Source organism: Choloepus didactylus, chromosome 8 (genome assembly GCF_015220235.1).
Source record: "Choloepus didactylus isolate mChoDid1 chromosome 8, mChoDid1.pri, whole genome shotgun sequence".
NCBI classification, from domain to species: Eukaryota; Metazoa; Chordata; class Mammalia; order Pilosa; family Megalonychidae; genus Choloepus; species Choloepus didactylus.
In genome coordinates, this window is record NC_051314.1 from 35,292,328 (window position 1) to 35,306,303 (window position 13,976).

At 35.3% G+C, this 13,976-nt stretch overlaps 1 protein-coding gene across 5 annotated transcripts in view; it reads left to right on the forward strand.

Moving 5' to 3' along the window:
- CEP83 (centrosomal protein 83) overlaps window positions 1-13,976 on the forward strand; it is a 182,259-nt gene that overhangs the window by 138,554 nt on the left and 29,729 nt on the right. For all 5 annotated transcript variants that reach the window (XM_037846054.1, XM_037846058.1, XM_037846057.1 and 2 more), the window contains 2 exons: window positions 6,920-7,064; window positions 7,178-7,327. In XM_037846054.1, coding sequence (XP_037701982.1) covers window positions 6,920-7,064; window positions 7,178-7,327 — 295 coding nt within the window. The remainder of the gene's footprint in view (window positions 1-6,919; window positions 7,065-7,177; window positions 7,328-13,976) is intronic.

Below are 13,976 nucleotides of genomic sequence, written 5' to 3' on the forward strand. Positions count from 1 at the left end.
AGGGGGGTGTCCGCTCACAGCCACCATCCTGGTGGACAGGAAACACTCCTGCCCATCGCCAGTCCCATAGCCCAGAGCTGCCCCAGACAACCCAGTGTGACGGAAGTGCTTCAAATAACAGGCACACACCACAAAACTGGGCGTGGACATTAGCCTTCCCTGCAACCTCAGCTGAATGTCCCAGAGCTGGGAAGGTGGAGCAGTGTGAATTAACAAAGCCCCATTCAGCCATCATTTCAGCAGACTGGGAGCCTCCCTACACAGCCCAGCAGCCCAGAACTGCCCTGGGGGGACGGCACTCACCTGTGACATAGCACAGTCATCCCTCAACAGAGGACCCGGGCTGCACAGCCTGGAAGAGGGGCCCACTTGCAAGTCTCAGGAGCCATACGCCAATACCAAAGACTTGTGGGTCAGTGGCAGAGACAAACTGTGGCAGGACTGAACTGAAGGATTAGACTATTGCAGCAGCTTTAAAACTCTAGGATCATCAGGGAGATTTGATTGTTAGGGCCACCCCCCCTCCCCAACTGCCCAGAAACACGCCCCACATACAGGGCAGGCAACACCAACTACACATGCAAGCTTGGTACACCAATTGGGCCCCACAAGACTCACTCCCCCACTCACCAAAAAGGCTAAGCAGGGGAGAACTGGCTTGTGGAGAACAGGTGGCTCGTGGACGACACCTGCTGGTTAGTCAGAGAAAGTGTACTCCGCGAAGCTGTAGATCTGATAAATTAGAGATAAGGTCTTCAATAGGTCTACAAACCCTAAAAGAACCCTATCAAGTTCAGCAAATGCCACGAGGCCAAAAACAACAGAAAATTATACAGCATATGAAAAAACCAGACGATATGGATAACCCAAGCCCAAGCACCCAAATCAAAAGCTCAGAAGAGACACAGCACCTAGAGCAGCTACTCAAAGAACTAAAGATGAACAATGAGACCATAGTACGGGATATGAAGGAAATCAAGAAGACCCTAGAAGAGCATAAAGAAGACATTGCAAGACTAAATAAAAAAATGGATGATCTTATGGAAATTAAAGAAACTGTTGACCAAATTAAAAAGATTCTGGACACTCATAGTACAAGACTAGAGGAAGTTGAACAACGAATCAGTGACCTGGAAGATGACAGAATGGAAAATGAAAGCATAAAAGAAAGAATGGGGAAAAAAATTGAAAAACTCGAAATGGACCTCAGGGATATGATAGATAATATGAAACGTCCAAATATAAGACTCATTGGTGTCCCAGAAGGGGAAGAAAAGGGTAAAGGTCTAGGAAGAGTATTCAAAGAAATTGTTGGGGAAAACTTCCCAAATCTTCTAAACAACATAAATACACAAATCATAAATGCTCAGCGAACTCCAAATAGAATAAATCCAAAAAAACCCACTCCGAGACATATACTGATCACACTGTCAAACATAGAAGAGAAGGAACAAGTTCTGAAAGCAGCAAGAGAAAAGCAATTCACCACATACAAAGGAAACAGCATAAGACTAAGTAGTGACTACTCAGCAGCCACCATGGGGGCCAGAAGGCAGTGGCACGATATATTTAAAATTCTGAGTGAGAGGAATTTCCAGCCAAGAATACTTTATCCAGCAAAGCTCTCCTTCAAATTTGAGGGAGAGCTTAAATTTTTCACAGACAAAGAAATGCTGAGAGAATTTGCTAACAAGAGACCTGCCCTACTGGAGATACTCAAGGGAGCCCTACAGACAGAGAAACAAAGACAGGACAGAGAGACTTGGAGAAAGGTTCAGTACTAAAGAGATTCGGTATGGGTACAATAAAGGATATTAATAGAGAGAGGGAAAAATATGGCAAACATAAACCAAAGGATAAGATGGCCGATTCAAGAAATGCCTTCACGGTTTTAACGTTGAATGTAAATGGATTAAACTCCCCAATTAAAAGATATAGATTCGCAGAATGGATCCAAAAAAATGAACCATCAATATGTTGCATACAAGAGACTCATCTTAGACACAGGGACACAAAGAAACTGAAAGTGAAAGGATGGAAAAAAATATTTCATGCAAGCTACAGCCAAAAGAAAGCAGGTGTAGCAATATTAATCTCAGATAAAATAGACTTCAAATGCAGGGATGTTTTGAGAGACAAAGAAGGCCACTACATACTAATAAAAGGGGCAATTCAGCAAGAAGAAATAACAATCGTAAATGTCTATGCACCCAATCAAGGTGCCACAAAATACATGAGAGAAACACTGGCAAAACTAAAGGAAGCAATTGATGTTTCCACAATAATTGTGGGAGACTTCAACACATCACTCTCTCCTATAGATAGATCAACCAGACAGAAGACCAATAAGGAAATTGAAAACCTAAACAATCTGATAAATGAATTAGATTTAACAGACATCTACAGGACATTACATCCCAAATCAACAGGATACACATACTTTTCTAGTGCTCATGGAACTTTCTCCAGAATAGATCATATGCTGGGACATAAAACAAGCCTCAATAAATTTAAAAAGATTGAAATTATTCAAAGCACATTCTCTGACCACAATGGAATACAATTAGAAGTCAATAACCATCAGAGACTTAGAAAATTCACAAATACCTGGAGGTTAAACAACACACTCCTAAGCAATCAGTGGGTTAAAGAAGAAATAGCAAGAGAAATTGCTAAATATATAGAGACGAATGAAAATGAGAACACAACATACCGAAACCTATGGGATGCAGCAAAAGCAGTGCTAAGGGGGAAATTTATAGCACTAAATGCATATATTAAAAAGGAAGAAAGAGCCAAAATCAAAGAACTAATGGATCAACTGAAGAAGCTAGAAAATGAACAGCAAACCAATCCTAAACCAAGTAGAAGAAAAGAAATAACAAGGATTAAAGCAGAAATAAATGACATAGAGAACAAAAAAACAATAGAGAGGATAAATATCACCAAAAGTTGGTTCTTTGAGAAGATCAACAAGATTGACAAGCCCCTAGCTAGACTGACAAAATCAAAAAGAGAGAAGACCCATATAAACAAAATAATGAATGAAAAAGGTGACATAACTGCAGATCCTGAAGAAATTAAAAAAATTATAAGAGGATATTATGAACAACTGTATGGCAACAAACTGGATAATGTAGAAGAAATGGACAATTTCCTGGAAACATATGAACAACCTAGACTGACCAGAGAAGAAATAGAAGACCTCAACCAACCCATCACAAGCAAAGAGATCCAATCAGTCATCAAAAATCTTCCCACAAATAAATGCCCAGGGCCAGATGGCTTCACAGGGGAATTCTACCAAACTTTCCAGAAAGAACTGACACCAATCTTACTCAAACTCTTTCAAAACATTGAAAAAAATGGAACACTACCTAACTCATTTTATGAAGCTAACATCAATCTAATACCAAAACCAGGCAAAGATGCTACAAAAAAGGAAAACTACCGGCCAATCTCCCTAATGAATATAGATGCAAAAATCCTCAACAAAATACTTGCAAATCGAATCCAAAGACACATTAAAAAAATCATACACCATGACCAAGTGGGGTTCATTCCAGGCATGCAAGGATGGTTCAACATAAGAAAAACAATCAATGTATTACAACACATTAAAAACTCGAAAGGGAAAAATCAATTGATCATCTCAATAGATGCTGAAAAAGCATTTGACAAAATCCAACATCCCTTTCTGATAAAAACACTTCAAAAGGTAGGAATTGAAGGAAACTTCCTCAACATGATAAAGAGCATATATGAAAAACCCACAGCCAGCATAGTACTCAATGGTGAGAGACTGAAAGCCTTCCCTCTAAGATCAGGAACAAGACAAGGATGCCTGCTGTCACCACTGTTATTCAACATTGTGCTGGAAGTGCTAGCCAGGGCAATCCGGCAGGACAAAGAAATAAAAGGCATCCAAATTGGAAAAGAAGAAGTAAAACTGTCATTGTTTGCAGATGATATGATCTTATATCTAGAAAACCCTGAGAAATCGACGATACAGCTACTAGAGCTAATAAACAAATTTAGCAAAGTAGCAGGATACAAGATTAATGCACATAAGTCAGTAATGTTTCTATATGCTAGAAATGAACAAACTGAAGAGACACTCAAGAAAAAGATACCATTTTCAATAGCAACTAAAAAAATCAAGTACCTAGGAATCAACTTAACCAAAGATGTAAAAGACCTGTACAAAGAAAACTACATAACTCTACTAAAAGAAATAGAAGGGGACCTTAAAAGATGGAAAAATATTCCACGTTCATGGATAGGAAGGCTAAATGCCATTAAGATGTCAATTCTACCCAAACTCATCTACAGATTCAATGCAATCCCAATCAAAATTCCAACAACCTACTTTGCAGACTTGGAAAAGCTAGTTATCAAATTTATTTGGAAAGGGAAGATGCCTCGAATTGCTAAAGACACTCTAAAAAAGAAAAACGAAGTGGGAGGACTTACACTCCCTGACTTTGAAGCTTATTATAAAGCCACAGTTGCCAAAACAGCATGGTACTGGCACAAAGATAGACATATAGATCAATGGAATCGAATTGAGAATTCAGAGATAGACCCTCAGATCTATGGCCGACTGATCTTTGATAAGGCCTCCAAAGTCACCGAACTGAGCCATAATGGTCTTTTCAACAAATGGGGCTGGGAGAGTTGGATATCCATATCCAAAAGAATGAAAGAGGACCCCTACCTCACACCCTACACAAAAATTAACTCAAAATGGACCAAAGATCTCAATATAAAAGAAAGTACCATAAAACTCCTAGAAGATAATGTAGGAAAACATCTTCAAGACCTTGTATTAGGAGGCCACTTCCTAGACTTTACACCCAAAGCACAAACAACAAAAGAGAAAATAGATAAATGGGAACTCCTCAAGCTTAGAAGTTTCTGCACCTCAAAGGAATTTCTCAAAAAGGTAAAGAGGCAGCCAACTCAATGGGAAAAAATTTTTGGAAACCATGTATCTGACAAAAGACTGATATCTTGCATATACAAAGAAATCCTACAACTCAATGACAATAGTACAGACAGCCCAATTATAAAATGGGCAAAAGATATGAAAAGACAGTTCTCTGAAGAGGAAATACAAATGGCCAAGAAACACATGAAAAAATGTTCAGCTTCACTAGCTATTAGAGAGATGCAAATTAAGACCACAATGAGATACCATCTAACACCAGTTAGAATGGCTGCCATTAAACAAACAGGAAACTACAAATGCTGGAGGGGATGTGGAGAAATTGGAACTCTTATTCATTGTTGGTGGGACTGTATAATGGTTCGGCCACTCTGGAAGTCAGTCTGGCAGTTCCTTAGAAAACTAGATATAGAGCTACCATTCAATCCAGCGATTGCACTTCTCGGTATATACCCGGAAGATCGGAAAGCAGTGACACGAACAGATATCTGCACGCCAATGTTCATAGCAGCATTATTCACAATTGCCAAGAGATGGAAACAACCCAAATGTCCTTCAACAGATGAGTGGATAAATAAAATGTGGTATATACACACGATGGAATACTACGCGGCAGTAAGAAGGAACGATCTGGTGAAACATATGACAACATGGATGAACCTTGAAGACATAATGCTGAGCGAAATAAGCCAGGCACAAAAAGAGAAATATTATATGCTACCACTAATGTGAACTTTGAAAAATGTAAAACAAATGGTTTATAATGTAGAATGTAGGGGAACTAGCAGTAGAGAGCAATTAAGGAAGGGGGAACAATAATCCAAGAAGAACAGATAAGCTATTTAACGTTCTGGGGATGCCCAGAAATGACTATGGTCTGTTAATTTCTGAAAAAAAAAAAAAAATAAAAAAAAAAAAATAAAATCAGTCAACCTGAGTTTTTATTTCCAGATTTTCAGCTTAATTGAATTTGAATCTTACAGCATATATAGAATGTTTTGTTTATATATTGAATGTTTTATTAATTCTGTGATCTGAACATTTTTAGCTGAGGCTTATTTTCAAGTTCCAGTTTAGTCTTAAAATAGACATCTCATCAAGATTCTTCAGTAATTATATTGTTTCTGACTTTCTTAGAAGTATGATTGACTAAACTGCCCTTGGCTTGTAACTGTCCTCAAGTTGGTCTGTAAATTGAACTGGCCTCTGTAGTTTCAAACAGAGCTTATGAAGAATAATTGTTTACAGTATGAATTTATACTTGAGGTAGAAATGTATTTGCACAGAGCTAGGGAACTTTTTCTTGGGAACTTAAAAAGAGTTTTTGGGATTGATTTCTGCATTCTTTGTTGACTTGGCATTAGATGTGAATTTGCTTTAGTTATTCTGTCTGTAAATACTTGTCACCTCCTCACAAGTAAGCAAAAGATTTGTAAATTCATTGGGAAAAATTGAAATGTTCATGTCATTTATATTTTGTTCTGTGAGAATCATAGATTTTGAAGGGTTCTGTGATTTTATTCACTCTGCTTCCGTCCAGCTTTATGATGCTGTCTTTGGGGCCTATATCACAGAATCCTTTTAGAGGTGAAGTAAGTATTTAAATCTTTTTGGATGATATCCAGGTTGATCTCTCTAGCTCTCAAAATTCAAATGAGTAAGTTTATATAACTTTTTATTTATTAAAGTTTTTTGTATGTTATGTATTAGATACATACAGTAATGGCAGAATAATTAGAAAAATTAACTCTGAGTTTTAGTCTGTTTGGTTTTTATTTTAAGAAAAATTTATTTCTAATTTTAAGGAAAGTTTATCAATATTGTAAGAATCTTTGAGAATACATATCCAGAGAGACTTATTTTCTACAGTCTTTTGTCTTACCAGCTTTCAAATGTTTACTGTTAATTGTGATTTTTCAACTTGAGGATAACAGTAATATAGTACATTTTTCTCCTTAAAAAAAATACTAGGATTGCAGTCAGACAATGAAATTCTCAAATCAGCTGTTGAACACCACAGAACACTCTTAGTAGAAAAGGATCGTGAATTAATACGTAAAGTACAAGCTGCTAAGGAAGAAGGTTATCAAAAACTTGTGGCATTACAAGATGAAAAGTAAGTACTTAATTACCTTATTTTGTATTAAATCTCCTTGCAAATGAAAACATTTTGCTGTCATGTCATCCTTATTGTAGTCCTTATAACATAATCATCATCTGTTGTTTTAGGCTAGAACTTGAGAACAGATTAGCAGATTTAGAGAAAATGAAAGTGGAATGTGATGTCTGGAGGCAATCTGAAAAGGATCAATGTGAAGAGAAATTGCGGGCTTCACAGATGGCAGAAGAGTCGGCCAGAAGGGAACTTCAGAGTCTTAGGTTACATATGTCTATACATGTATATGTATACATTTTTTTTACTTTTAATTTTGAAATGATTTTGGTATTAGCAAAATGTTGTAAAAATAGTACAAAGAATTCCCATATACCTTCACCCAGATTCCCCAAATATTAACCCCTTTCATAGCAATGTAGAACAATAATCAAAAACAAGAAATTAATATTAACATAATCCGGAAATAAAATAAACATTACTATTATCAAACCTATAGACTTTATTCACATTTTACTAATTAGCCCACTGATACTCTTTTTCTGGTCCAGGATCCAATCCAGATTACATGATGCCTTTATTTAGTCTTCTTTATTCTGGGATATATCCTCATTGTGTTTTTGTCTTTGATGACCCTAACACTTTCAAAGAGTGCTGCTCTATTATTTTGTAGAATGTTCCTCAGTTTTTCTTACATTTTTCATGATTAAAATCAGGTTATGCACTTTTAGCAAAACTAACACAAAAATTATGTTGTGTTCTACTTCGTACGTCAGGAGGCACATGATTTGTTCCCTTACTGGTGATGTTAACATTGATCACTTGGTTAAGGTACTGTTTCCCAGATACTTTCATTGTAAAATTACTTATCTTTTCCTTTTAAATATATCATTGTAAATATATAATCCTTTGAAATATGTAATATCATACTTTGTCATCATTATACATTCTTCCATGAATTTTAATATCCATTGATAATTCTTGCCTGAAACAATTACTGTAGTATTTGCCAAATGGTGATTTTCCATTAAATGGAATGCCACTGAAGGAAGAGTTTTCTCTCCTTCTCTAAGAATTATATTTACTTATATCCCAGTATGGGCTCATAGATTCTTATTGGTAGATTCTTATTTTATTCTGTATGTTATAATCTTTTATTGTAATTTATTTTATTGCACCAGTTGTCTCATTTGCTCATTGGGAACTCCTTCAAGTTGCCATATCCCAATCATTTTTTACACCCTTCTTTGTTTTTTGGCACCACAAAATGTTCTAGGCTCATCTTTATTTTTCCTGCCTCAGCCCTGGAATCAGCCATTTCTCTAAGGTGCTCTGGTTCCTTTTACTGGAGAATAGTATTTAGAAACCAAAATCTCTCAGCTCTAGGTGTACTTACTGGAACTTGCATATCATTGCTTCAAGGTCCACTCAGTGGACTGAGATATATTTATGTATATACAGATGTACATCATTTATATGTATTTCTGTATTTCTCCATATTTGAATATATTATCTTGAGTTTTTATTGATATCTCCAATGCTAGTCCAACATCATGAAGTTCATTCTAGACTTTCCTCTTTACTTATTTTAACTCCTTTCTTTGATGGTAAGAAACCTGGCTCTCATTATCTATAATATATTTTACTTATTTCTCAGTCTTAGAACACCCATTAAGTAGTTTTGGAATTGATAACTCATAACTCTGAAAAACAGACCTGTTATCTAGTATAACAGTTCCTTTTGTCATTAGTCTTAGACTATGTAATCAATACTGTTTTCCAAGGTTTTTGGGTTAGATCTTCTCTCCCTCAAACTCCCTTAACTGTGATTATGTTAGTTATTAAATAAGTTCATTTGTTTCTGTTTTGTTCCATTTTGTGCCTCCACCTCATTGTTCTGGAATCTATTTATTAATATATTTGCGTGAAATATCAACATTTAAAAGGCAGAACTATATTAAAAAAGTATATTCAAAAAGTGCCACTCCCTTCATCCATTCTATCCCATTCTCGTTCCCTTATCTTTTCTCATCCACCTACCCCCCCCTTCCTGTAACCACTCTGATTATTCTGCCCCACCCACCATCCCTCAAAATAAGTAGATTGCATGTTTTGTTTTATATCTTTTTATGAATTGTCTGTTCATCTTCTCCCCCTTTTTTTTCTTTTGGTTTCTATGTTTTTTTTTTTTTTTTTTTCCTTGTTTCTTTAAGAGTTCTTCATGTATTAGGAATATTATTTCTCTTTGATAGATGCTGCAAATATTTTCTCCCAGATTGTCAGTTGTCTTTTTTTTCTTTCATAATTGAGATTTTATTGGTTGTTTTGAAGATCAGCACACAGGCATTATGAACAATTTATATACAATTCTTAATGCATGTACAGAAATCTAAAAAGCCATGTAATTGTAATTCTTTTCTAAAGTTATTCCTGTGACTTTCCACCTTAAAATTTGGAGGCAAGTTTTCCTTAAGCGGATATCAATTACCACTATCTTCAAATGTTGATTAGTTGCACGGTTAAGTCCCACTAATTCGCAATTTAATATAATACACATTACATATTCACATTTCCAATCTTTCACAGCACGTAACAAAGTTATTAGGAAAACTGGACAACCACAAGCAAGGATGTTACAGAGTCCACACAGTTCTGATAGCGAGAGCCAAAGATCAGGGAGTAGTTTTAAGAAGCAATTCTACTTAAAAAATGGGAATAGAAATAATTTAAAATGTTAAAAACATAATTAAATGCATGACTGTGACTCCAAATCGTAATTTAGCATGTCTTGTATTATAGGGTATAAAAACTAGCAGCTCCCTCCACCCCAGCATGGAATGTTAAGTTGACATCTAAGATGGCCAAAGCCTCTCTTAATTCAATATCCCACTGTCTTCTGTTTGTATCAAAAAATAAACAACCAGCAAATTATTCACCTCTTTAAAAAAAAAAATTTACACTTTAAAAATGGGAGGAGGTGAGATTTCAATCTTTTTAAAAATGTTTCTTCTAAAGCTTCTAAAAACTTGCATTTACCAAATAGTTGATAAAAAATATTCCTCTGAATTGTACAAGAAGGAAGAAACAGGGACCACTGATAAGATGTGGTGTACAATATTAATCAGACTTGGCTTATTTATCTCCTGCTTCATCAGAGGGCGGCCTCCTCATTTTTAGTTTCTCCGTTTTCTGCAGATAAATCTTTAGTTTCTTGGTTAGCCACTTCAGCTTGTTTCCCTCTTGGTTGCACTTTTCTGTATGAAGATTTACCTTTTCCCACTGCCTTTTTTGGCTTCGTTTCCACTTTGCAGATTCAGCTTACAGCCGGCGGACCTCCTCTTGGGCTCCTTCCTGGCTCCTTCTATGGAGCTGATCTTCCTCTTGGGCATCTTGGCAGATTGGGCATGTGCCCAGTGCTGCGTCCCCTGCATGCCCAGAGCCTTTGTGAAGCTGGGCTGCTGCCCGCTGCCACTCCTCCCACTGCCGGAACTGCGGGGACCTGCCTTGTCAGTTGTCTTTTGTCTTTTGTTAATGGTGTTTTTTGCTATGAAAACTTTCTTATTATGTAATCAAATTTATCAGTTTCTTATTGCCTCTAGATTTTTGTGTCATAGTCTTTTCTTGCACCGAGGTTAAAGAGGAATTTGCTTTTCTTCCGGTGGTACTTGTATGGATTAATTTTTTCAGTTAGATTCATGATCCATTTGAAGTGTATTCTTGTATATGCTATGAAGTATGGATTTAATTTTACCTTTCTCAACATGACTAGCCAATTGTCCCAATTTTATTAAAAAACCTCTTTCCCTCAATGGTTTGCAATGCCACCTTTATCATTTATTACATTTCCATATATACTTCATGTATTTCTGGACTTTCTATGCTGTTCCACTGGTCTGTTTGTCTATTCATGTGCCACTACCACAATATTGTAATTATAGAGGCTTTATAGCATGTCTTAGTGTCATTGGGCAGTTCTTCTATTTCAGTCTTTTCCTGATTGTTCTTACATACTTATTTTTCCATGTGAACTTGAATATCAGTTTGTTGAATTCCATAAAAAAGCTTGTTGGTATTTTTATTGGGATTGCGTTCAATTTTTAAATTAACTTAGGGAGAACTGACATCGTTATGATGTTCAGTTGTCCTATCCAAGAAGGGAGATGTATTTCCATTTGTTGAAGTTTCCTTTTTTGTCTTTCAAGGGTGTTCTAAAACTTTCTTCATATAGTTTTTTTTTAACTTTTAATTTTGTAATACTTTCAAACTTAAGAGAACAGTTGCAAAAATAATACAAACTCCAAATACAGAATTCCAACGCACACCTACCCTCCCCTGCCCTGAGACCCAGATCCACCAATTAAAAATTTTTGTCACATTTGCGTATCATTCTGTCTGTCTGTCTATCTATCATCTATCTGTCTCTTAACATCCATCTATGTATCTCTCTTTCTATTTATCAGTCCATTTTCTGAAAACGTGAGTATTGGTTGTATACATCGTGCTCCTTGGAATACTTCTAATACTTGTTTCTAAGAACAAGAATATTCATTTATATAACCACCTTAAGTGCAATTATCCAGTTCAAGAAATTTAGCATTGATATAAAGCTTACAGTCTGTATTCCAATTTTTTCATATGTCCCAATGATGTCCTTCTGAGCCTTTTCTCCTCCCTTGTTAGATCCCGTCAAGGATCGTGTATTACTTTTCATTGTCATTGTCTTTTTAGTTGCTCTTTTTCTTTTCTTGTTTTTCTTTTTTTTTGGGGGGGGGGGGGTGCATATATACAACATAAACTTTACCATCTCAACTGCTCCCAAACATACCATTCAGTGGGATTTATCACATTCACAATCACCACCTTATATTACTAAAACTTCCCCATCTCCCCAAACAGAAACCATATGCCCATTATGCATTAACTCTGCACCTCTGCCCCCCACCCTTGTAAACCTGTTCTCTAATTTCTGTCTCTATAAATAAGCTTGCATATTCTCTGATAACTTGCTTTGTAGTTACCATGGGGCTTAAATTGAGCATCCTAAATGTTTTTCATTTGCTTCTATATAAAATTACTTCATATAGTTTTGACACCTTTGTTGTTAATTCCTGTCTATTTAATCTTCTTTTTTGCTATTGTAAATGTATTTTTCTCTTCCATTTTGTCCTTTAGCTGGACATTCTTTGTTTATGAAGACTATCAATGTATGTATGTTAATTTTATATCCTGCTAACTTACAGAATTCTTTGGTCGTTTGGGCTTGTTTTACTATGAATTGTCTAGAGTTTTCCAGGTAGACAATCATATCATCTACAAATAGAGATAGTTGAACTTCTTCTTTCAATTCTTGTGCTTCTAATTGATTTATCTAATTGCACTGGCTTGTACCTCCAATACAATATTGGTGGTATTGAATAGGGTAGGTATCCTTGCCTTGTTCCTGATTAGTAGAAATGTCTTTAGTATTTCCTCATTATTTAAAATATTAGCTTTAGAACTAAGGCATATGTATATTTTGTCATTAAAAATTTATCCATTGACTTTTATTTTCTTGTGTGTTTTTATCAGGCATGATGTTGGTTTTTCAGCATCTCTGGAGATAATCATATTATTTTTTCCCTCAGATCTATTAATATGGTGTATTGGATTTCCTAATATTGAGCCAGCCATTTTTTCTGGAGTAAATCCTGCTTGGCCTTAATGTCTTCTTTTTTTTTTTTATTAAGATGTTGGTGTATTCTCTTTGCTAATGCTTTATTTGCTCCTTGATCTGTACTTTATTGTAATGTCTTTGTCAGATTTAAGTATCAGTGATATCTTTGATCATAAAAAGGATTAGGAAAATTTTCTTTATTTTCAGTGCTATGATCAATGGTATCTTTGATCATAAAAAGGATTAGGAAAATTTCCTTTATTTTCAGAGTTTTGGTACAGATATGGTACAGTGGGATTATCTGGGTTTTGAAGGTTTAGTGCCTTTTTCTGGAGTAGTTCTTTGATAACTTTATTTCTTGTATGGAAATCACCCTGTTAAGCCCTCTATCTCTAATGGGGTCAATTTGATAATCTGTTTCATAGGAAATTATTAATTTAATGTAGGTTTTCAAATTTATTTGCAATAGGTCTGCAGAATAATTTTATTTTTTAATTTCTATTGCAATGCTTATTTTACACTTTTAATTTTTTATTATTTTTTTATTAAAGAGGTTGTAGGTTTACAGAAAAAACATGCAGAAAATACAGAATTCCCATATACCCCTCCTCACACAGTTTTCCCTGTTAACATTTTGCGATAGTGTGGTAACTTTGTTAGCATTAATGAAACAATATTATTATAATTATACTATTACCTATAGTCCATAGTTTACATTAGGGTTCACTATTTGTGTTGGATAGTCCTATATTTTTTTAAAAGTTTTTATTCGAGGAACATATATTCAACCTAAAATTTCCCCTTTAACCATACAAATACATAATTCAATAGTGTTAATTACATTCCCAATGTTTTACTACCATCAATACATTTGTTACCAAAACTTTTGCTTCACCACAAATAGAATCTCTGTACTAATTGAGCCTTAACTCCCCATTCCCTACTCCCATCCATCCCCTGGCAATCTACATTCTAGTTTCTGACTCTATGAATTTGTTTATTCTAATTATTTCATATCATTGAGATCAACAATATTTGTTCTTTTGTGTCTGACTTCGCACAACATGATGTCTTCAAGATTCATCTGTATTGTTATATGTATCAGAACTTCATTCCTTTTTATGTCTGAATAATATTCCATGATATGTATATACTCTATTTTGTTTATCCATTCACCTATTGATAGACATTTAGGTTGTTTCTGTCTTTTGGCAGTTGTGAATAATGCTGCTGTGAACATGTCTAAGTCCCTGCTTTCAATT